Source organism: Embiotoca jacksoni, unplaced genomic scaffold, assembly GCF_022577435.1.
Source record: "Embiotoca jacksoni isolate LCO1_2020_lvr unplaced genomic scaffold, fEmbJac1.0.p SCAF_40, whole genome shotgun sequence".
Classification (NCBI taxonomy): Eukaryota; Metazoa; Chordata; class Actinopteri; family Embiotocidae; genus Embiotoca; species Embiotoca jacksoni.
In genome coordinates this window covers 1,024,704-1,050,028 of record NW_027185393.1, presented here as the reverse complement: position 1 = coordinate 1,050,028, position 25,325 = coordinate 1,024,704, and the positions used below count along the sequence as shown (strand labels likewise).

General features: G+C 43.8%; 1 protein-coding gene across 1 annotated transcript in view; it reads right to left on the bottom strand.

The window, feature by feature from the left end:
• Positions 1–77: 77 nt before the first annotated feature.
• plcd3b (phospholipase C, delta 3b) overlaps positions 78–25,325 on the bottom strand; it is a 32,295-nt gene continuing 7,047 nt past the window's right edge. The window contains exons 2-16 of the mRNA XM_069168530.1: positions 22,765–22,820; positions 22,575–22,686; positions 17,322–17,550; positions 16,872–17,001; positions 16,493–16,718; positions 15,289–15,490; positions 13,413–13,557; positions 12,081–12,233; positions 10,116–10,259; positions 9,806–9,959; positions 9,578–9,694; positions 9,262–9,440; positions 8,079–8,214; positions 6,754–6,903; positions 78–6,651 (exon numbers count right to left, since the gene is read on the bottom strand). Coding sequence (XP_069024631.1) covers positions 6,491–6,651; positions 6,754–6,903; positions 8,079–8,214; positions 9,262–9,440; positions 9,578–9,694; positions 9,806–9,959; positions 10,116–10,259; positions 12,081–12,233; positions 13,413–13,557; positions 15,289–15,490; positions 16,493–16,718; positions 16,872–17,001; positions 17,322–17,550; positions 22,575–22,686; positions 22,765–22,820 — 2,294 coding nt within the window. The 3' untranslated portion in view covers positions 78–6,490. The remainder of the gene's footprint in view (positions 6,652–6,753; positions 6,904–8,078; positions 8,215–9,261; positions 9,441–9,577; positions 9,695–9,805; positions 9,960–10,115; positions 10,260–12,080; positions 12,234–13,412; positions 13,558–15,288; positions 15,491–16,492; positions 16,719–16,871; positions 17,002–17,321; positions 17,551–22,574; positions 22,687–22,764; positions 22,821–25,325) is intronic.

Below are 25,325 nucleotides of genomic sequence, written 5' to 3'. Positions count from 1 at the left end.
ATGACCTAAAAAATAAATACTCAGCAGTTTAACAAAATATACAATAGTTGAATGAATTTTATTGTATGAAGTCATAACATGATGATAAAAGGAAATGTAATGCTGAATTTCATACTTTTATTCATTTATTTATTTTCATTGTAAAAACATGCCTGTTGGATCAGTTGACAGTTTGGTTGAGAGCTGGACTTTGTTCACTCTAACAACATATTTTAATATTTTGTTGCATTGCATATATACAACGCTACTTGCTTGTAATAAATAACTTTACGTTGATTACTGTACAGTTTGTGTGCACAAATAGTTTAATGCTTCAGATACAATAAATAAACAACAACGTTGATGCTTTGGATGAAAGATTTTATAACAGAAACGTTTTTTTTTACACAAAGTTTGTAGTTGTTAAACTTCCATTTCCTGATACATTTAGATAAGTGCAATGTTGTCAGTAAACACGGCTGTCGTTGGTTTTAGATTGTTACAAACCGGTATCACGGCAAAGTGTGAAAAAGACACGGTGGTCCGCAACAGCAAAATGTCAAATAGTCCTAAGTTTCATTTTCCTGTAAATCACATGACTCTGAGTGTGCAGTGGGTTTCCTTTTCTTCCACTACACAGTGGGTGGGCATGTCTATTCCACGTTTTGTTGTAGTGGGGGGAGGATGTCTATTCCACGTTTTTCTGTAGTGGGTGGGCGTGTCTATTTCACGTTTTGTTTTAGTGGGTGGGCGTGTCTATTTCACGTTTTGTTGTAGTGGGTGGGTGTGTCTATTTCTCATTTTGTTGTAGTGGGTGGGCGTGTCTATTTCTCATTTTGTTGTAGTGGGTGGGCGTGCCTATTTCTCATTTTGTTGTAGTGGGTGGGCGTGTCTATTTCACGTTTTGTTGTAGTGGGTGGGTGTGTCTATTTCACATTTTGTTGTAGTGGGTGGGTGTGTCTATTTCTCATTTTGTTGTAGTGGGTGGGCGTGTCTATTTCTCATTTTGTTGTAGTGGGTGGGCGTGTCTATTTCTCATTTTGTTGTAGTGGGTGGGTGTGTCTATTTCACATTTTGCTGTAGTGGGTGGGCGTGTCTCTCATTTTGTTGTAGTGGGTGGGCGTGTCTATTTCACATTTTGCTGTAGTGGGTGGGCGTGTCTATTTCTCATTTTGTTGTAGTGGGTGGGTGTGTCTATTTCTCATTTTGTTGTAGTGGGTGGGCGTGTCTATTTCACATTTTGTTGTAGTGGGTGGGCGTGTCTATTTCACATTTTGCTGTAGTGGGTGGGCGTGTCTATTTCTCATTTTGTTGTAGTGGGTGGGCGTGTCTATTTCACATTTTGCTGTAGTGGGTGGGCGTGTCTATTTCTCATTTTGTTGTAGTGGGTGGGTGTGTCTATTTCTCATTTTGTTGTAGTGGGTGGGCGTGTCTATTTCACATTTTGTTGTAGTGGGTGGGCGTGTCTATTTCACATTTTGCTGTAGTGGGTGGGCGTGTCTATTTCTCATTTTGTTGTAGTGGGTGGGCGTGTCTATTTCACATTTTGCTGTAGTGGGTGGGCGTGTCTATTTCTCATTTTGTTGTAGTGGGTGGGTGTGTCTATTTCTCATTTTGTTGTAGTGGGTGGGCGTGTCTATTTCTCATTTTGTTGTAGTGGGTGGGCGTGTCTATTTCTCATTTTGTTGTAGTGGGTGGGCGTGTCTATTTCACATTTTGTTGTAGTGGGTGGGCGTGTCTATTTCACATTTTGCTGTAGTGGGTGGGCGTGTCTATTCCACAATTTGTTGTAGTGGGTGGGCGTGTCTATTTCTCATTTTGTTGTAGTGGGTGGGCGTGTCTATTTCACATTTTGCTGTAGTGGGTGGGTGTGTCTATTTCACGTTTTGTTGCAGTGGGTGGGTGTGTCTATTTCACATTTTGCTGTAGTGGGTGGGTGTGTCTATTTCACGTTTTGTTGTAGTGGGTGGGCGTGTCTATTTCTCATTTTGTTGTAGTGGGTGGGCGTGTCTATTTCACATTTTGTTGTAGTGGGTGGGCGTGTCTATTTCTCATTTTGTTGTAGTGGGTGGGCGTGTCTATTTCACATTTTGTTGTAGTGGGTGGGTGTGTCTATTTCTCATTTTGTTGTAGTGGGTGGGTGTGTCTATTTCACATTTTGTTGTAGTGGGTGGGCGTGTCTATTTCTCATTTTGTTGTAGTGGGTGGGCATGTCTATTTCACATTTTGTTGTAGTGGGTGGGCGTGTCTATTTCTCATTTTGTTGTAGTGGGTGGGCGTGTCTATTTCTCATTTTGTTGTAGTGGGTGGGCGTGTCTATTTCTCATTTTGTTGTAGTGGGTGGGCGTGTCTATTTCTCATTTTGTTGTAGTGGGTGGGCGTGTCTATTTCACATTTTGCTGTAGTGGGTGGGTGTGTCTATTTCACGTTTTGTTGCAGTGGGTGGGTGTGCCTATTTCACATTTTGCTGTAGTGGGTGGGTGTGTCTATTTCACGTTTTGTTGCAGTGGGTGGGTGTGCCTATTTCACATTTTGCTGTAGTGGGTGGGTGTGTCTATTTCACGTTTTGTTGTAGTGGGTGGGCGTGTCTATTTCACACTTTGTTGTAGTGGGTGGGCGTGTCTATTTCACATTTTGTTGTAGTGGGTGGGCGTGTCTATTTCTCATTTTGTTGTAGTGGGTGGGCGTGTCTATTTCACATTTTGTTGTAGTGGGTGGGTGTGTCTATTTCTCATTTTGTTGTAGTGGGTGGGTGTGTCTATTTCACATTTTGTTGTAGTGGGTGGGCGTGTCTATTTCTCATTTTGTTGTAGTGGGTGGGTGTGTCTATTTCACATTTTGTTGTAGTGGGTGGGTGTGTCTATTTCTCATTTTGTTGTAGTGGGTGGGTGTGTCTATTTCACATTTTGTTGTAGTGGGTGGGCGTGTCTATTTCTCATTTTGTTGTAGTGGGTGGGCGTGTCTATTTCACATTTTGTTGTAGTGGGTGGGCGTGTCTATTTCTCATTTTGTTGTAGTGGGTGGGCGTGTCTATTTCTCATTTTGTTGTAGTGGGTGGGCGTGTCTATTTCTCATTTTGTTGTAGTGGGTGGGCGTGTCTATTTCTCATTTTGTTGTAGTGGGTGGGCGTGTCTATTTCTCATTTTGTTGTAGTGGGTGGGTGTGTCTATTTCACATTTTGTTGTAGTGGGTGGGTGTGTCTATTTCACATTTTGTTGTAGTGGGTGGGCGTGTCTATTTCACATTTTGCTGTAGTGGGTGGGCGTGTCTATTTCACATTTGTTGTAGTGGGTGGGCGTGTCTATTTCACATTTTGTTGTAGTGGGTGGGCGTGTCTATTTCACACTTTGTTGTAGTGGGTGGGCGTGTCTATTTCACACTTTGTTGTAGTGGGTGGGTGTGTCTATTTCTCATTTTGTTGTAGTGGGTGGGTGCGTCTATTTCTCATTTTGTTGTAGTGGGTGGGTGTGTCTATTTCACATTTTGTTGTAGTGGGTGGGTGTGTCTATTTCACATTTTGTTGTAGTGGGTGGGCGTGTCTATTTCACATTTGTTGTAGTGGGTGGGCGTGTCTATTTCACATTTTGTTGTAGTGGGTGGGCGTGTCTATTTCACATTTTGCTGTAGTGGGTGGGCGTGTCTATTTCACATTTTGCTGTAGTGGGTGGGCGTGTCTATTTCACATTTTGTTGTAGTGGGTGGGCGTGTCTATTTCACATTTTGTTGTAGTGGGTGGGTGTGTCTATTTCACATTTTGTTGTAGTGGGTGGGTGTGTCTATTTCACATTTTGTTGTAGTGGGTGGGCGTGTCTATTTCACATTTTGCTGTAGTGGGTGGGCGTGTCTATTTCACATTTGTTGTAGTGGGTGGGCGTGTCTATTTCACATTTTGTTGTAGTGGGTGGGCGTGTCTATTTCACACTTTGTTGTAGTGGGTGGGTGTGTCTATTTCTCATTTTGTTGTAGTGGGTGGGTGTGTCTATTTCTCATTTTGTTGTAGTGGGTGGGTGTGTCTATTTCACATTTTGTTGTAGTGGGTGGGCGTGTCTATTTCACATTTTGTTGTAGTGGGTGGGCGTGTCTATTTCACGTTTTACCGATACTGGTTTGATTTTTACATATTTTGATTTCACACCAACTGCAAAGAACCTGATAAAACATTGCGTTCATCAGATGGTGATTTCAAACTTTAAAAGTTTTGAACATTACCACTGAACATGTTTCAGTATCCAGCCTAGAAAACATCCTTCTACTGACAAGATTATCTGAATATTTTAATGTGGAAATATTCGCAGTACATCATGTCATGTGTAAATCAAATAAATATGAATGTTCGAAAACCAACTCCTACAAAACACGTACAAAACCTCTGTATAACACACATAACCAACGGAGCGATGTCTTACGTAGAAATAACTCTAAACTGTTCAACCTCTGCCGATAATAAAGACTCAGTCAGGAGCCTCAAACAAACACGTAATGCATTTTAACACGTATGATAAAACAATGGCAGGTGAATATAATAAAGGGAATTCATTACAACTACAAAGCCTAAGAAGAGTAACTGCGGTGTAACGAGCTCACAGTGAGGCAGCAGGTCTATCTAGTGCACATCGTCAGCTTAACGTTGCATACAAAGAAAATTCAAGTCCTGATATAAAAACTGTGTGCGGCTACTTCATCACATAGTTGTTCATAATCATTCACTTAAAGAACAAATACACTGAATATAAATAAAATCATTGAGGATTATACGCTGGGCTACAGTATAAAAGGAGGAGGATTCATTTACAGCACAAGTTAGACAGGCAGAAAAAAAGATCTCTGTTTTAAAAAAATCTAAATCTAACGCTTGTTATGTTCATATTTTGTAAAGAGGACGTTTTCTCTTCTGAGCTTGGTGTCAGATTTTAGGCTCTAAATATCCTCCGTGCACTGGTCACACCCAAACATTATGAACACTCCGGTGACCAGGCTGGAGTCACTTTCAGGATTTCATGTGTCATCTAAACAAGAAACAGAGTTTTCAGAGACGTCCTCGTATCTGACCGCTGATACGTCTCATACAAACACTGATTTACAACAACCAGGATTCAACGGTGTTCCCATTTTACATAACCTGCTGTCCCTGCAGAGCCTGACTACTCTACTGCACTGATAAAACCCCTCCATTTCCTCCTGTTTATTCAGGGTTAGATAGGAGATCGCAGTTTTCCGATCAGACGCCCAGACCAAATAAAAGATTTGAACTTGAAAAAATGTAAACGATTACAGGCACAGGAAACGAAGCTCGGGATGCAGCCCGCAGTATCCATGGCAACATCTCAATCCCTCGATTCTTGTAACCGGTCGGCGGGTGCTAGATCGGATCAGCGGGAGGGATTTCAACTGAACTTCCCCTCTCCTCTGAGCTTCTTCCTCACTCTGTCTGGGGATGCTTGTATTCAGTCTCTCTCTCTGGTCACAGCGCTCATGTTCCTGTGAACACTCAACTGGTAGTTTAAAAGCTTTCACATGTTTTTCACACTTCGTGACAACGGTTCAGTACAAACACAGGTATTACTACTGATGCTGCACCAAACCACCTGTCACACACTTTACCATCTGAGAAACTCTGAACCCTCTCAAAAAATCTGGAAAAAGTCTAAAACAGAAACTTAAAACTGGAATATTTCATTGAAGATATCTTCGTAGAACACCTGCATGCCATGCGTACATTACTGGAGGTCTTATTAGTCACAGTGAACAGGGATCTCTTCATGACCAACTGATACGGAGACCAACTGTTCCTTCAGAACACATATTACACGAAAAGAGAATTTTAAAACTGGTATTAAAACGATGAGAGCGTTTTCTTCATCGCTGCTTCAAGGTTCAAGGACTCTGGCTCTCCATGAATAAAAACGTGCTGATAAAAGAGACACTAAAATAGATAGATATAAATTTTTTAAATCCTTCCTGTTAGATGGGAATCTTATATATTTAAAGTGGAGAAATAAAATCTTGCTAACTTTGGTCTCCTACATGAACAGATGTAAAACTGAACAGGCTTGTTGTCATTAAGCTCTTCAGTCCTGCTTTAAGATTTAAAACTCTCTAACATGAAGAATTAAAGAGACAGTTCTGGCTTCAAGTTTCCACCAATCACAGACTGGCAGATGATTGTGGAGGGAATGACTGAGTGCAGTTAAACCCACCGACCGCAGACATAACTGAGATGAGGTGTGTTGCTATGGTTTCTGTTTACACGTCATACTGAGGTGTAAACATTTCAGGGTTTTCTCTTCTTCATAAAGTTAAAATACTGGTTTGTTTGCACCAACGACATCCTCCTGTTTCACAGAATATAAACAGGTTGGGACTTCTTAGAATTTAGTGCCCAGATGTTGGATTTAGATCCGGGCAGATATTATGTGTGGGATGTTCCTGTTGCTATGGGGATGAGGGGGGATGAGTGGGGATGAGGGGGGATGAGGGAGAATGAGGGAGGGTGAGGGAGGGTGAGCGGGGATCAGGGTTTCTTGGTTGCAGACTTGGCCGGCGACCTGGCAGGTGATTTGGCGGCTGACTTGGACGGACTGCTCTCACAGGGTGTGAGCTTCACATGGACGAAGAGGGACGAAGGAGTAAGACTCGAACCATCCAGCTTCAGCAGTCGGACGTGACGATAACCTGGAGAGGGAGAGGGGGGGAAACAGTTACTCATTCTGTGTTGGAAACCTTGAACAGCTCTTTGTTACAATACCCCATAATAACCTCCACACACACACACACCTGTACGTAGGCTGGTGAAAGGCAGGGTGTACTGTCCCAGGAAGTCATTCCTCGAGGTATAGTCATAATCCTCCACCATGAAGCGGACCAGAGCCAAGTCAGGGACGTGGACGGTGAAGTTGAAGGTGCAGTCCCACTGCGGGTTGAAGCCTGAAACAGAGAACACACTTACTGACACTAGTTGGTGGTACTGGTAACATGTTCATGCAGTTCGTTGTTCCATCCCAACCTGTCATGTTCCCTCTGTTTAAATCTATTCATTATACTGTATTAAAGTGGATTTAAAATTAAACTGTAAATGTTTCGGTAGGTTTGCATTCCCTCTCCGTCTTAAAATTACAGAAGCTGACGGTTAAACCATCTAACTTTTAACTATCCAGTGCTTTTCTTTAACTATTCAGACTTTGCTTGTTGTCAGTCTCCCAATCACAACACATAATATTCAGGTATTACAATTGGTTCAGTGTGTGAAGATATTCTTTAAGTGACACCCATGTTATCCAGGTACCCACTGATAACTGCAGAGGTACCTGTTGGGTTACATGCACCCGTGGTTGGGAATCACAAATCTACAGTGTGTCATTGTCCAAGTTACATCACTTCATCATCATGAGCACCTGAGTTTCATGTGTTTTTGTGACAAATGGCATGAAGGCATCGTCGATGTCACCATGAACATGAGCAGAAAGCGCTTTTAACATTTAGTGTCAAACTAAGGAGAACTGCAATGAAATGTTCCAGAACGTCTGCAGCCATTACCCGGGCGATGTATTTGGAGTTCATTCCCATTTTAAGATGGGCAGAACGGGACTTTCAAACACAGGCGCATCAGTTCAGGAGAGCAACTTGGACCTTGGAGGGTCTGTGCAACCGTGAATTCGTTCCCCAGACTGTCAACACCGAGTTCTACTGGGACCGTCTGAGGGGAAAACATTGGCTGGCAACCACCTGAACTGTGGCGCCATGGCAACAAGGTTCATGGTAAAATCGCATATGTTCATGTACCAGTGGTCACAGAAATGTTAATAATTCAGGTGCTGATGTCGATCAAAGTGACAAAAGTATAAATACTTATTGCTCGGTGCACATCGCGGTGCTGCGCTCCGTTTGTGTGCAATAGGAGCAGTTCCAGAACTTTATGATCACCCCTCATATTTCAAAGATGCCATGGCTGTCGACAATATATATAATTAGACCAAAAAAAGGGATCCACAAGTTGTTTTCTGGAGCTTTTAACCACATCTGATGGTGTTCAGTGGCTAAAATATAAACTGTATTAAAGATAAGAACAAATTCCACTGAAACCAGTGTTGATGGGTAAATACCATTGTTGTCCACATGAGGAGATTTCTTCTTATCGTTGTCAATGGGAGCGCCGTGTATCTCCACCCACACTTGAGGGTCCACGATGGAGCTGGGCTTGTCCCATTCTGGTTTCGGCAGCTGCTGAGCTGAAATAATCTGCAATAACATTAAAGCAAGATCATAATGTGATTAGAGAATCATTATACAACCCCGTTTACCAAAAAGTTGGGTTGCTGAGGAATGAAAAATATTTGCTTATTTTGAATTTGATGGCAGCAAAACATTTCAAAAAGGTTGTTCCAGGATCATGTTCACCACTGAGCTGCATCACCTCTTCTTTTATCAACACTCTGGAAACATTGGGGAACTGAGGAGACCAGTTTCTGGAGTTTTGAAAGGGAAATGTGGTCCCATTCTTCACTGATAGAGGATTTGAGCTGCTCAACAGTTCAGGGTCTCCTTTGTTGTATTGTTCATGTCCTGATGCTCCAGATGTTTTCAATGATTGACAGGTCTGGACTGCAGGAGGCCAGTTTATCAGCGGACTCTTCTACTAGAGAACCATGCTGTTGGAATACGTGCAGAATGTGGTTGGACGTTGTTCTGCTGAAATAAACAAGACCTTCCCTGAAAGAGACGTTGTCTGGATGGCAGCATATGTTGCTCCAGAACCTGAATATCTCATTCAGCATTAATGCTTCCTTCCAGATGTTCAAGCTACCCATGCCGTGTGCACTAATGCATCCCTGTACCATCACAGATGCTGGCTTTAGAACTGAGCTGATAACAAGCTGGATGGTCCCTCTCCTCTTTAACCTGGAGGATGCAGCGTCCATGATTTCCAAACAGAATCTCAGATTGTGATCCATCAGACCTCAGGACAGTTGTCCACTTCACCTCAGTCCATCTTCAATGATCTCGGTCCAGAGAAGGCGGCGGTGTTTCTGGATCATGTTTCTATCTGGTTTCTTCTTTGGAGAGTTTTAACATCATTTGTGGACGCAGCGATGAACTGTGTTCACAGACGATGGTTTTCACAAGTGTTCCTGAGCCCATGCAGTGATTTCCACAACAAAAACGTGGCTACCTGACGGCCTGAAGATCACGGCCATCCAATATTGATTTTTCTGCCTTTTCCTCTTGCATAGTGCAGCTCCACCTAGTTTACTACTGGCTACTCATTCTATCGTAGTACCCTCTTACCCGCACGGTGAGCAGGACAGGTTTGTGGCCTGGACCTCCTCCAATGTTTTCTGGGTTGAAGGTGGTGTCACGCTGCTGCATGAAGGGAGGCTTCAGGATGTACCCACACTGACCATTCTGCAGGAAGCGGCCCTGGTTCAGGTCCATCTGCTCACAAGGTGTCTGGAAGTTCAAAGCAACTGGAGAAAACCGCACATAGCAGTGTTAATTCGTTCCACCTCTACAGCATCTCTGTGAGAGCGCACATCCAGAGAGGAAGGTAGAGGAAGAGTCTGCTTCTCATGTGAACAGAACAACGTCTAAAACAAGCCCTCACCGATTTGACAGCCTACGTTCCACATCTCCTGAGGGTTGTAGTTGGAGGACTGGAGGCGCTGGCCCGAGGGGTAGATCCTGCTCAGGTGGTGACTGTTGTGACGGACAAAATACATCCCTGTACGGATAGGACAGGGAAAGTTCAATCAGTACGGTCGGTAAATGTCTGTTTCTACACATATCTTAATAATAACCGTGGATGAATATTTATTTTTTATGTTTAGATTACCTGAGTCCTTGATGTGCCTGAGGGCGTCACTCTCAGAGAACGACGACATGTCGGTCACTGGACTTCTGGCCGCTTGTTCGAAGGTTTTAAAGGGAACGTTGCGAGTGTAGACCACCAGCTCCGACAGCTCCGGACTCAGCTTCAACACACCTGGCTGGGATCGCACACACAGAAACCCATCACATGATGGACTAGTCCAACTGCTCAGTTTACCCTCTTCTACTCAAGACTGAAACCACGTACACCTGAACCCCCCCAACAAATGATCAGAGGTGTTTCTTCTGGGATAAACTGGTGGAGCTGCACCGACCTTCTTGTCCTCCTTCTTGCTCCTTGGTTGGCAGTCGGCCTGGCTCGCCTCCTCGTCTGAGGAGCTGAGATACGACGAGCTGGACGAGCACTCGTCCGCTGGCTTCTCCTTCTTCCCCTTCACCAGGATTTTACCCTGAAGATCCTGCAAACACAATCAACACACAACACATAAAATCAACGTGACAGCTAAACTCAGCAAAACTATTTCGACATGTTAGCAATACGTCTGAGACTATTACAGTGTTTTTGAAAACTATTCAATGTTAAAAAAGAGAAACTAAAATAGAACATGGATGTGATGTAAGTATTTAGATCCTCAGTACTCAGTTGGTTGAGGACTGTCATGTGACATTTTCAGGTCTCTCCAGAGACGTTCGACTGGGTTCAAGTCGGGTTCTGGCTGAGCCACTCCAGGACATTCACAGAGAGGACATGAGCTGTCAGCTCAGCATCATTGTCCTGTTGGAAGAAGAATCTTCAGCCCAGTCTGAAGTCCTGAGCGCTCTGGACCAGCGGTCATATTCACAAAGAGTCCCCGGACTAAAAGTTACTCTCAGTGATGAAAATCTCTGAAAATTCTTAGAGTTGTGACATTTTCTAAGAATTTCCCCTTAAAATTTAGAGTAGATTCTTGTAAAGATAGAAGTTATTCACAAAACATCTTAAACCTTAAGAGAGCTCCAAAAGAGATAAACTGTGAGGAGCAGGGAGGAGGACTTCAACAGGATGAAGAACTTCTTTAGCAGACGAGCAAACTGCTGAAGTCCAACGAGGTCAGAGAAATATTCTTCTAACGCTGAAGGACGTTAATGAAACGCTACAGATTCTATCTGCAGGATGATGTTTGTGGTGGATCTCAATAGAGACGCTCAACACAATAACACAGAAAGGAAAGTGATAGAAGATATTTGTTGACTGGATAAATGACTGGAGTTTGTTCCGGCCTTCATCAGCAGTGATCACACAAACACAAACATTTTCACGGCCTCGCATCAACACGCAGTTCATTTTATCTCCACTGGAGGTCACTGTCCGTTCTGTGTCCTTTCTCACAAAGTGTGCATTTTTTTTTTTTTTATCAACTAATCACATCTACTAAAAGGATGCGTCACTTAGCAACGGGGTTGACCACACCTCCTCAGTAAGATCAGGGTTTCTGTTCTGTCCTTGCTGAGAAGTTTCCTAAATCACTCCTAAGATAAGACTCCTAATTTAAAAAGTTTTCAGGCTCAGTTTAAAGTTCTCTGAGAGGATTGTAAGAATGTTTGTGAATACGGCTCCAGGATTTCATTCAGGACATCTCTGTACTTTACTCCGTTCAGCTTTTCCTCAACCATGAGCAGCATGATGCTGCTACCGTCCATCCACCGTTGGGATGGGGCTGCATGGTGCTGAGCAGGAGATGAGCGCTGCCTCATTCCTCCTGACATAATGCTCAAAGATGCCAAACAGTTAGGCCCAGTGCAGGGCCTCAGAAGGAACCTAACACTTATCACAACTGCTAATAACATAACGTGTCCCAATGGTTACATTAAAAAAGAAGATTAAAACAGGACGTGAGATAGTCCACATAGAAATTCATTTAAAAGCATCATAAAAACAGTGTTTTTTCTCGTGGCCACAAACGTCCCTTTCTGTGAAGGTGCCTGAAGGGAGTGTGATTACTGGAGCGAGGATCATGTGAACATGCAGCGACTCCCACAGATGTAACGATTGAAAGCAGAATAAGAGGGACAGAGAGGAGCAGATGGTAAACGTGGACGTCTAGAAACAGCAACCGCTTACAAAAACTCTCAGACATGAAAACAGGCACCATCAATATCTTTCTATACAAATCATCTTATCATGTCGGGACGTTCATCCAAATTATTAGAAGCAACAGCAAACACTGAAACTGTAGTCTCGACGCATCCTGCAGTTCTTCTGGGGACTGAACTTTGACCCGATTACAGGGGGAGCTCACCTCTGGAGAAGGCAGGCAGCAGGAGTCCAGACCGCCGAGGGGCCTGACGAGCAGCTTGTCCCCCAGGATGGACCGCAGGTGTCGGGCCATGACCGTCTGCTGCTCCACAGAGCAGTGGTTCTCCAGGGACAGGATCAGAGGGAAGGGAGACGCCTGGGGGAGACGCAGCACGGTGAACAGGCAGGGAACAAGAAGTTTGGCCTCTCAAAACTGTCAGCGCTTGTTGTCTCAATCTAAACTGCAGGTTAAAACAGTATAATGTAGATATACTTTAAATACTGTATACACACTATTTATTAGGAGCACCTGTTCACCTGCTTTGTCATGTAATTAAGGATAAAATCCTGCAGATTCAGGTCAGGAGCTTCAGTTCAGGTTCATAGTTAACATCTAAACAGGGAAAGATGTGATCTGAGTGACTTGTTGTTGATTAATTGACCAACAATCTGCTGATCTAAAATTTTCACCACAACAATTCGCACAGAATCCTTCCAGAATCGAGATCTGAAGCTGCAGCCAGAACCAGAACCAGAACCAGACAGCTGAGGACTGGAAACATGTGACCTGGTCTGATGAATCTCTGTTTCTGGATCCACCCTGCTCGGTGTCACCAGTCCAGGATGCTGCTGGTGGTGTCAAGTGTTCTTGGCACTGTTTGGGCCCCTTAAAAGTGGTCTGACCTGGTTTCATGAACATGACGGTGAGTTCAGTCATCACATCTGAGCTCAGGAGAAAACCTTTGAGATGTGGCTGAACATGAGACGGAAAGCAGGAGTCTGCATCAGTCAGACCTGCAGAACTGATGTGATGGAACGATGTCCACACGATGCAGAATACGGTCGGGTCATGTCTATAACCTGGCACATGACGATATCTACAGTGAACCATGGTGATGGACGATGACATCATCGGTGGTGGCGTGCTCTTCACGCTTTTTGTCAGCTCTCATCAACATCATTAATTTCTTATCACATGATGTAAATGATTCAAACAGTGTCCTGATCGTCCTCCACTGACGGCTGAAACCCTCAGAGACGTCTCTCCTGCTCCAAACTACAGCTACAATCAGCAAAATGCATCTACACAGAATCTCATGGTAATGATTCAGCATTGTGTGGTTTCCATGACGACAGAGACTGAAGCTGTTTAAGAGCAAAAGGGAGGCCTGACCCAGTGTTAGTATGTTGTTGTAAAGTACTCAGTGAGTATATACTTTAGAAAAATATCCACAAATATATTATTAGTTAATTTAGAAAGACTTTCAATATTTATTAGTACTGTATGATGTCAAAATATCAATAAATTCTGTATTTCTTTAAGTCAAGCACTCACTTTAAAAGCGTATTCATTGATGGTCTCAATGACTTCAACGAAGGGCACCTTGGAGGTGAGAGTGTATCCGTGATAGATGACCGGTTCTCCTTTATCTCCGTCCCAACAGTCCAGCTCCACGCAGCGGCAGCCGGCGTTCAGAGCTCTGAGGGAAAAATACACTTTTAAAACATGTCATTTTTAAATCGTGTAAATAATCTGTTCCCTGTTGGCAGCCAATAATAAATGATGGTAACATCCACAGACTCGCCGTGTTGCCGCCCAGAGCCTCACAGCTGCCAAAACTCATCCATGTTTTTACCTCATCAACTAAACATGATGAGAAATATGAATCCCATGCTGCAGGAACATAAAACCCATCTACCTGTCCTTCATCTGACACTAACTGGAAGAGAAAGCAGGAAGAGGTTTCTGTCGCTACTTCACCTACGGAGGAAATGAAGGGGCTCCTGAGGTCAGAACTCCAGCAACAGAACTTTATTTATCTTTATTGTATATTTTGACGTCTTCATATAAAACTCCATGATAAGTTTGTCCTTAAGTGGAGTATTTTATTTCTGCTTTTAAGTATATGAAGCTAAAAACACACCCCCTGGGCCCCGCCCACAGAAACTGGAGTGCCCCCCATTGGTCCACCTCCCCAGCCTGGACTGAATGTACCCTGCGTTCTGAATCACATACTGTTTCTTGTAACTTTCAGTACTGCAGCTACCCGTAAAAAGTATAAACTGTTGCGTGCAGTATGTGGGCGGAGCATCAGTGCCACCGTCTCTCTGTAGCTCAGTCGATGTGACGTATCTTCCGTTGCGCAAAGGATTGTGGGTCAGAAAAGTTCGAGTATCATGCTCACCTGCAGACTGCAAAATATGATCAGCTGTAGTTGGACATCCTGGTACTTTTGGCATCCTACGTTTAACATACTAAGTATTGGGACGTACTAAATCTTTTTCTGACGTACTAAGTAAGATGTTAGTATAGATACTGGAACGCGGGGCCAGGGGGGGGGGGGGTCAACCATGTCCTCCAATGAACACTTCCTGTTCCTCTGCTAGTGTGGAGTCACATGACCACATACCCAACCCACCTCAGGGGCCCATTGGCAGTTATCTGTGTGTTTGTACATGATTGGTAGTCCACCATTTTTGGTTTTATTTCCTTTGTTTCCAACCTGTTTGAGTGTTTGGAGCAGTGTGTTGATGAAAGACACCAGCCAGAACACGTCAATAAAGTTCTTCCACCTGCTGCAGATGTTGCTGGAGTTCATACAGCTGCTTCCTTCACCTATTCCTCTCTGATCTCCCCCGCAGCGGATTGGACAGTCCTGAATTCACCTGTTTTATCTACCTCGCTGATTTCTCAGAAAAGGACGAGGTCCCTGCTGCCTCCTCCACACGGCAGCGGGTCAGGTGGCTGTGGGAGGTCCTAAGAGTTCCTCAGAGTTCCTCAGAGATCCTCAGAGGTCCTAGGAGTTCCTCAGAGGTCCTCAGAGGTCCTCAGAGTTCCTAAGAGTTCCTCAGAGGTCCTAGGAGTTCCTCAGAGGTCCTAAGAGTTCCTAAGAGTTCCTCAGAGTTCCTCAGAGTTCCTCAGTTAGTAATGTTAAGGTCTCACATTTTCACATGAAACCACCTTTAAAGAGGAACCTTGTCTGATATCGTCTTGTCTTATAATGTTATGCTGCACGTGTCAATAAATGATGAAGATGTGAGTGGATGATGATGATGATGTGACTGAATGATGAAGATGTGGCTGAATGAAGATGTGACTGGATGATGATGATGATGATGATGATGATGATGATGATACGACTAGATGATGAAGATGTGAGTGGATGACGATGATGATGATGTGACTGAATGATGATGAGTCTGGTTCTGACCGTATGTATGGCTCGGTGCTGCTGTCCCCGGTCAGCTGGTCCTTGGTGAGGTAGGTGTTGTGTGAGGAGGAGATGAAGTAGTGGGCCAGCGGGTGCTTCATGTCCTGGTAAATTCTGGCATGTTCCGGGTCGAACACACAGTTCTCCTTGGACAGCATGTACATGGTGAAACCGTTGGGCGTCATGAACTGGTTCTTCTGGGCTGCAGAGGACAAACCCAGGAACACACCATGCTCTGATTAAACTGGGTTTCAGTTAAACAGCTGTTTGGAGTTACAGCTGATATGATTTTGCTGTTTTCAAATATCTGCAGACTTTAAAGAAACCTGAGAGGTCGTTCAAGCTTCTGCTTTAACATTTGACAACAGCTGTAGTTTAACTTAGTGGAAACTGTTTCCACATAATTTCTATATTGAAGATTCTTTTGCATATCTGATCAGTGTCCTGCAGCTTTATTGGACTATTGAACTACTCTTTATGTGGAAAACACCATTTTCTCACCATTATTTCAAATTGTATTCCCACTGGTGACAGTGAAATGTAGAACTGACTCGTTGAATTGTTTTCATAGTTCTGCATTGATTTTAACCTGCTTACATCTCTTTAACTTTCTGCTTTAGTACTTGGTGAGCCTGGCGGCACCGGCTGTCGCTCACAGCTTTACTTTCCTTCTCTGTGAATACACTCCAGTTACTCAGCTTGCATCATCGTTTGTTCAGCCTCCCTGAAGGACGGACCAATCAGAGACCAGTATCGGTGGTTAACCCCGTTCGTCCCGCCCCTCCTTCATTGTGATTGGACGGCTGGTGACAATGACGAGCGCAGCATTAACATTTTTCAACTCGCTCACAGGAAAAAATTGGCAAACGTTCAACACTCAGCAGCTCGTCAAGCTGCTGGCGTTCATTACAACATTTGATAAAATATGCTGCACTCAGGAAAAAACTCTTTGATTGACACGGTAGGTCGTGTCAGCAGTGGCAGGGTTTGACGCATGCTGATTGGTTAAAATGAACCGGAGGTCTACGCCCAGCACGATGGAACGACTGCAAACGATTCTGTATGGAGCGACCCGGACTCATATTATTGGAGTGACACCGGGTCTGGTACTTTGCTAACTTTGTCTGTCTCCGGCTGACCAGGGAGCATCTGTTGAGCTTGTCAGACATCACGTACTCTAACTGATATTTCTGTGGCAGCGTACCCCACTCATTCAGCTCGTAGGTCAGTATGAGGCTCTGAGCGTGGATGAGGGAGGCGTCCTCCCCCTGGTCCTTCAGGAAGTCCTTCAGGTCCACCACGGAGAGAACGCAGCCGTTGGCAGAGTAGCGGATAAACACAGCATCCAGTTCTGGTCGCCGTAGCAACTCTCTGCAGAAAACTTCGATCTCTCCGTGGTCCAGACGGCCGTTAGCCGACTGGTCACATTTCTGTGGGTGAGACACATGCGATCAGTCTTTGTTTACGTGTAACGGTCTGGTTTCAAACAAATCACTTCTACAGATTCAGACGTTTGTTTGTGTGTTTGTGTGTTTATGTGTTTGTGTGTTTGTGTGTTTGTGTGTTTGTGTGTGTTCTCCTACCTGGAAGAGGCTGCGGGCGTACTGGTCACTCAGGTCAATATTGATCATCTGCAGCAGCGTCTGCACCTCATCGTAGCTCATCTTGTCATCGTGGTTCTGGTCGGCCCGACTCAGGTAGGCATGAATCCAGGTGACACACCAACGTGGTCAAAGAAGCAGCGAGCAGAAGAAATGATGTGGGAGTGTTGGAATTTGACCAAGATGGAGTTTTCTATATTAATCCTGCCGACAGAGTTTATGTTGGAATTTAGGGTCAACTGTATGTTTTCATTGGTTCCTTGTTGCATTGTTGGTTCTGGTTTGGGTCCCTGTAGGAGACATCATGGGCCTCCAACAACCCTTTAAAAACAATATATATGACAGTTTCTGGTGCTTTGATTCTTGCCACTTCTGCACTTCTACAGTTTCACATGAACAATGATTTATTTCCAGCCTACAGTTGAAGGATATTGGTCCAGTTTCTCCTTCTGGGTCATGTTCTTCATCCTATCCTGCAGGGTGCGGATGCCTCGGGCCCAGTGCTGAGCCTCCTCCTGGCTCTGGCAGAGGAGATCCAGGCTCTTGCGGGGCCCCTTGAAGACCACCGTTAAGCAGCGACCCTCGGGCACGGAGCCGATCATCCGCCGCAACGTCTCCGACTGGCAGCCCTCACGAATGCACTCCACCTCCGTGATGGAGACTGAGCGATGGAGGAAGAAGAACCAAAACCAGGTGAGTAGAAGAACAAATCCTGCCTCATCAAGTCTCCATCCTGTTTATAGTTTATTGTTTTTAAAGGAATTATTGTGCTCAGTAAGTTATTTGGAGGTATTGTTTATTATTGATACACAGCATACATTTCCATCACTATGCAGATGACACCCGGCGATATTTGTCTGTGAAAAACATAATGTCCATATTCATTTATTATAATCAGGGTGTCCCAGTAACTCTCTGAAATCTGACTGGGCTCCATCATATCTTTAAGACCTCATTATAATCTATCATCCCAACTGAAAGCTTCTGTGCTGGCCTCTCTGGTTCCTCCAGTTTCCAGGAGAGAGTCTTCATCTTTCAGACCTTCTCCTGTGGAAGCAGCTCTCAGTTCTGGTTTAGGAAGCAGACACCTTCTCAGCTGTCAAGATTAGGCCTAAAACTTTCCTCTTTGATCAAATTTACAGTAAGAATCGGCTCAGGTGACCATGAACCATCCCTTAGTTATGCTCATGTGGGAATTGCTGAATTTTTACAACCTTACGATGTAAAGTACCCTAAACTGATTCGTGTGTTTGGACCAATCAGCAACCAGCAGTGATGTCATCATTGGTTTGTGAACGTTATGAATCCTCCAGTTCAGATTCTGTCCGTCACCATCTTTGCTAGTTCGGAGCGGTTTGGAGCAGGAAGTGACCATATTTGGACGAGCTGGGGGAGGAGCCAGAGGTGGATCTGACCGATCTGATCGGAAACCCGACGATACTACGTCCCGCCCACCAATAGCTGTAACCTGACTGCACCACAGGCCTGTCAATCAAACAGACACGCCCCCAAAAACAGGTCTTCTTGAATCTTCTTTTCTAATGAATGAGGGATTATTTTCAGATGGACCTCCAGAAAACTAATAAGAAGGAGTGACTTTAGCTAACAACACCGAGATAACTGATGGACACATTTTATTCACTTTGGATTTGATGAGAGAAGTTGAATGGGAGTCTATGGAGCCGGAGGCTTTTTGGAGCCGACCTCTAGTGGCACTCGCTGGTATTGCAGCTGAAGACACTTCTGGATCGGAACCATTTTTCAGACCCGGAAGCTACGAACACTTTTATATTCAGTCTGTGGTTTGGTCACTATATTAATAAAAGAAGTACCACTTTTTCTTTGATCTGCAATATTTTCTTTAAAATTATGATTTGAGTTTGGATTCTTCAGCTGTGTCAACAGGAAATCAACTTTTACAGGGTACGTCTCAGAAAAAAGACAAAACAGGCTCAAAAACATGTTTGACTTTCTTCTAATCTGGGAAACCCTGAATACTGAACAGTGACCAGCGTTTACTGAAACTTTGCAGGGATGTTGAGTGTGAACAGAGATGAAGCCAAAACTCACTTTGCACAAATAAGACTGATGACACAGCTGCACTGTTAATTGTAATTTCTGCTAAATTTAACACGTACCGGAGAAGTGAGCTTCACAAAACACAAACACACACAAATCAAGCAATGTTTCTGAGTGTTGGATGAACAGACTGAGCGGTTTGTTCATCCAACACTCGCTGACACTTATGTTTACTATAAATGTCTCCTGACGCATTATTAATCAATCACATCCCTCTGTGCGCTGGATTTGAAGAAACCAAATTAAACATGTTGCCGACCAAACAGCAGCTGGTGTTTGCTCGTCTCTATTTGTCTGGTTTCACTCGTCTCAGCAGTCCTGTGAGCTCCCAGACTGACGGCAGAGCTCTGAGAGGAAATCTGCTCCACATGTATCACACTCTGTCTCACATTTCCCTCAGCTGGTTAACACCAGCATCACAACATGTCTCACAGTGGAAGGAGTTCTCAGATCATCCAGCTCTAAAGCCACAATGTCAAAATATTATTATCAGCAAATGTGTTTCAGGTATTCTGCAGCAAAATGACGCGTGACTGATTCTTTTATATAAATCATTAGAGAATACTGATGAATTGATGTGTGAGCATCATCATACTGCCTGAGGAGGAGTTTGAACTGTTTTATATACAGTTAGTCTGTTTAGTCCGTCGTCTGAATTCAATGATTACTATGAAAAAAAAAATCAATTTTTAGCTTCTAGGATTTTTCTTTAATTTGTGATTTTTGTGAAATACTGAATCATTTTATTTTTGTAGGCGTTATTATCTATTCATTGCAGTAATGTTAATGAAAATCTCCTATAAGAGACACTCACAGAAGGGATGTCTGTGGAACTATTAACAGAGACATGAAACATGACGCTGATTTATTGTGACGACTCACAAGCCAAAAGGATTTCACAAACATCATGTTTTTTTAATGTAAAATCTGTAAAAAAAAAAAACGTCAGAAAAAGTAGTGTTACCTCTACCTCTGATCTAAAACATGTGAAGTGGTGGAAAGTAAAGAGAGTCACTTAAGCTCTTCACTTGGGTGAAATCTATTTTAAGTTAAATACTTCTACTTTAATACAGAGAAATGCTGCACTTCTATTACGCTGTGATACTCTGCATTATTTATTGAACAGATCATGCTACTTCATGCTGGAGTGGAGAGTTAATACGGAGAACTTCTGACTTCTAAAGGTCTCTAAAGGTTTTTAAGAACTCCTCTCTTGTCCACACTGAGGTTATAAACTGGAATTATGAGGACAGACTTTAATTAAGTAAATGTTGGGAACCAGTGTGTTGGAGCAGCCAGCAGAAACTAGAGGGATAAATCACTGGGTGTCAATGAAAAGCTTTCAGCTCCAGTTCCATCTGCTGTTGGAGTTTACAGAAGCACGTACGCATCACGTCAATAACAGAGATTCACTAAAAACAAGACTTTCACCTCAGAAAGTTTAAATTAAACATGAAACTGCTTAAACAAGGAGTTTATGAACTAGTTTCCTGGTCAGAGTTATGGAAACTAGGATGAACTAAATGGTTTCAAAACAAATGAGAATTTACACATATACACACACACACACACACACACACACTCTCTCACACACACACACACACACACACACACACACACACACACACACACACACACACACAGTGCCACATCACAGTCAGATATGGTTCTGTGGTGATTAGAGGCCTCGTACTGTTGTTACTGTACTTGGTAGATGAACCCAGTGGTTCTGTCCATATGGTTTCCATACAGAACCAAACCACAGACTCGCGGGTCGACTCCCTCCAACATATAATGTCCTATAATCTCTGTTTGAACTCTGGTGCAGTAAATAGACTCTGTAATAGAGCTCTGTAATCAGGGCGCCGTGTGCGGCCCTGAGATAGCGGAGGAGAGGGAGAGTCCTCCGAACATAGCGGCAAGTGGCACTTAAACAGAACCAAAATAGACGGAGTGGATCCACCTTACACACCCAGTCAGCACCGAGCCTTACGGGACTGGAAAAGGAAAGTCTGGGTACCAATTATCATACAGAGATGGCTCTCTAACCTCTGGGTGGGGCCGCTGGATGGACGACTGTACAGAGCTTTCCTGGTAGAAGTCTTTATAGTCAGACTGCCTCCAAGATATATTCGGGCCGGGTCAGGTCTCATCGAAACATGTTCGAATAAATCTGAGTACGTCAGTGGGTTCATGCTGCTGCTTGTTCTCTGTGGTAGCGCTGACCTATAGATCATATTTCTGTCGTCATGGCGATATGAATGAATCACAGGAGACTGCCAGAAATGTGATAAATAAGAAAAATATTTCTATTTCCACTCAGCATGTGATGATTTGAAAAGAAATATGTAAATGAAGCAGCTTCAATGGGAGTTCAGTTGTATTCAAATATAACGAACTTTTAACCATCGCTACAACATGTTTACTTTCACCCGACCTCAACTGTAAACCAGACAGTAACCTTTAACCTGAGGTTGTCGAACCTGTTCTGAAAACCATCAGCTTCATTCTACCTAATCTGCTGCAACAGAAATGAAACACAACAGTGCTTCACCCAAAAACAGGTCTTTTTTTAATCTTCTTTTCTAATGAATGAGGGATTATTTTCAGATGGACCTCCAGAAAACTAATAAGAAGGAGTGACTTTAGCGAACAACACCGAGATAACTGATGGACACATTTTATTCACTTTGTATTTGATGAGAGAAGTTGAATGGGAGTCTATGGAGCCGGAGGCTTTTTGGAGCCGACCTCTAGTGGCACTCGCTGGTATTGCAGCTGAAGACACTTCTGGATCGGAACCATTTTTCAGACCCGGAAGCTACGAACTCTTTTATATTCAGTCTGTGGTTTGGATTCTACATCTTCTTTGGCTCAGATGCCAAATAGTTTGCAAAACACACGCAGCTACAGTTTGGATGTTTTGACCCATCCATAAGGGCGTCTGGAGGGCAGTCGGGCCATCATGGAAATTCAGCTCACCTGGTCTGGCTGCTTTTTATAAGGAGGTGGCCGTCAGCCATGCGCTCTCTCTCCTTCGGCTGGTTTGCTTTTGTTTTATTTGCACTTCGGTTTATTTCACTTTTAGTTTGATGTTTTTTTTGTCCAGCCTTGAGGCGGGTTGAGACGCTTTAATAAAATCATATTCATACAGTTAAATCTAATAAAACCTCTTGATCCTTCAGCATCAACATGAATCTGAACTCAGAGTTGAAACTTCAACTTAATGTTTACTCTCAACATCTGCAGTACAAATAACGACACAAGTGAAGGAAGACCTTCTGTGTGACGTCTACTGAAGTACATCGTTTCCAAACTGTCAATTCTTCTTCTATCGGATTCACTTTGTTTCAGCTGTGAACAGCAGAGGACACGAACATCAGCCTGGTATCAGTGTGTCAGGGCTGAGGGGGAGTCTGGGTTTCACATAAGACACATAATATGCTTCATAAAGTAGCTCATCTTGGATCTATTTGGTGTCTGATGTCATAATAAGTTCAGCCGTAATGCTGAAAAAATAGATATGCAAGATACAAATCTGCTCACTTTCATCTTTCTCATGGTGCTCGTCATCAATGTTCTTGATTGGGATGCAGAAACACTCACATGACTGCCGCTCCTTGCAGTGGCTGGATGTTTTGTGTGACTGACACCAGACAGTGACTCCGTCCTCCAGCAGCTTCAGAGTTCGTTTCTTCTGCCAGCGAGACGAGCGGACCTTCACACCACATGAATGAACCCGTCAGATCTCTGCTCACTCACATCGTTTCTAACAGCTGTGAGTAGTTTTCATTACCTTCACCATGGTGGAGCCCTGCAGCATCCTCTTCACATCTTCATCCTCCTGCACTCCTGAAAGCACAAAGAGGAGGAGGTGAGGGGAGAAGAGAGGAGGTGAAACACGGGGGAGGAGAGTGGTTCTATACACTAAACATCTGTTGGACCACAGCAGCTCTGTAACTCTGATATCTTGATCCTGAACCAGCAGCTCGGTGTGGATGGAGATGACAAAGACTGAAGAGAGGGAAGAGGAGAGATTTTAAGTTCCACATGTCGGTGTGTGGAGCATGAAGGAATCAGGACACTATTTCTGGAAGGTTTAGTCTGCCTAGTGGGAGTTTCTCTGTGAAGCACATCAGTGTGTACATGCACACGTTCAGACTCCTGAACTGTTTCACTGACCACTAAAAACAGAGAAGAGCTTTTCTGTCTGACGCTGTAAGATGGTTTGAATAAGGTGTTGAATAACATCAACAACTGCCTTTAACATCTGTGAGGCCTGTTTTCATGAAGGAGACAAGCGTAGGTTACATTTCAAACATCTTCCTACAGACTGGTTGTAAATGTTTTAACACTGCACTGATCTGCTCCCTGAATGGAGGTGGAGGTCCGTGCTGATGAACCTGACTGAGCGTCACAGCAGTTATCTCGGTGTTGTTAGATAAAGTCACTCCTTCTTATTAGTTTTCTGGAGGTCCATCTGAAAATAATCCCTCATTCATTAGAAAAGAAGATTCAAGAAGACCTGTTTTTGGGGGCGTGTCTGTTTGATTGACAGGCCTGTGGTGCAGTCAGGTTACAGCTATCGGTGGGCGGGACGTAGCATTGTCAGGTTTCCAATCAGATCCACCGATCGCTGCCTCCTAGTGGAGCATTTAGCAACTAGCCAGATTTCTCAGGAGTTGGTGATGACCAAACCAGAGCTAAAAGAAGAATGAAGCGTGGACACAAACACACTTAATAAATACAAATAATTATTTGTGAGGTGATGATACATCTTTGTTGTGTCTACAGAATTTCGTGCTCCCCTCAAGTGGCCAATAGCTTTAAAATAGCTTTAACATTTTGAGACAGACTTTATCATTTCTATTCTTGTGCTCATTGTTCTCTATTATAAAAAGTTTAAATAGACTTTATCAAGAACTCTGGTTACTGTGTTTCCTGTTTGTTCGAGCTGAGATGCGACAACACGTGTCTGTTTGATTGATTAATCATAAGTTTGGGGACAGAAGTCGTCTCCGAACTGGACAGAAAATAAAAAAGCAGAACCTGAGACAACACTTCAGTTCCAGCTCATTAGGTACGTGTAGTAGAAAAGATCTCATCTCCACTCAGAATAAAGCAGAATAATCAATGACCAGGACCAACAGAATTTGTGGAATGTAAGTTATCTCACGGAGGCTTAAAATAACCTGGAAGGGCCCCTGTGGTTTTCTTATCATGCAGCCAGGTGTCTGTGTGCACATGTGGACTGGAGGGAACAGAAGCTGTAAAAGTGCTGGATGTTTCCTTTAAGTTCTCCTGCACAGATTCTGCTGAGTCCTGAGCTGAGTAAGCAGAAAGCTGCAACAGAAGTGTCATTGTAGTTCAATGGGGGGGGGGGGGGGGGGGGGGGGGGGGGGGGGGGGGGGGTCACAACACTCACAAAGGTGCCTTCATACTGGATGCACACACACACCAACACACTCTCTGGTGCAGGTTGAAGGTGCTGTGGGAGAGCAGAGCTGGTGGGAGGAGCTCATAGGGTGAGCAGGAAGAGAGACACATCATTACAGCAGACTGAGCTCTTTAAAGCCGTGGACCTAAAAATAGCCAACACCCACCCCACCACAGCAGAACAGTGTTTCTCAGATGAGAAGCAGCTGCAGCTTACTGTGCTGCACATCTGAAATTTACTCTCTCAAAGGCTAAACATGAACTTCAATCTGCTGCATTTATACACACAAAAAAACCATGATAGTGCAGATGATTTCTGGTGTTTATCCAACTGGACCTGAAGTCAGCTGGGAAATCAAGAGCACCTCAGTTACACCTTCCTGTGACCGCTGGCCCGAACACATCTGGAGTTTCTGCTTGGACCCGAAACTTGAGCAGCTTCACATTGAATTTGGTGTCAGACTCAGGAAATCAGCATTGGGGTCTAAAAATCTTTCAGAAGTCCACAACCATCTCCACTGTCTTTAGAGGGCTGAACTCAAGATGTTTTGGCCTCCACAGGTCTGCACCACCATCAGGTTCAACATATCCAGGATGTCTTTTCATTATCTGGCTTAACTGAGCCAGACAAATGTCACATGACGGTGGTGATCGACACGCGAAGTGAACATGTACATGTTCACAGTAGGAATCTGTTAATATGTCAAAGAAAACAGTTCAGTTCACGTTAGAGTCTAAACTCGGTTGAATTTACCAGATAATCTGATAATTATCTGTTGCCTTTATCTTTTCTCTTACTTGTGTTCACAGAGAGGTCAGAGGTCAGGATCCTCTGGAGACTCTGAGTGCCTAAAAGACACTTCAGGAGGCGGGACACTTGGTGTTAGAATTTAAATCAGACAAAATACCTGTTCAACTGCA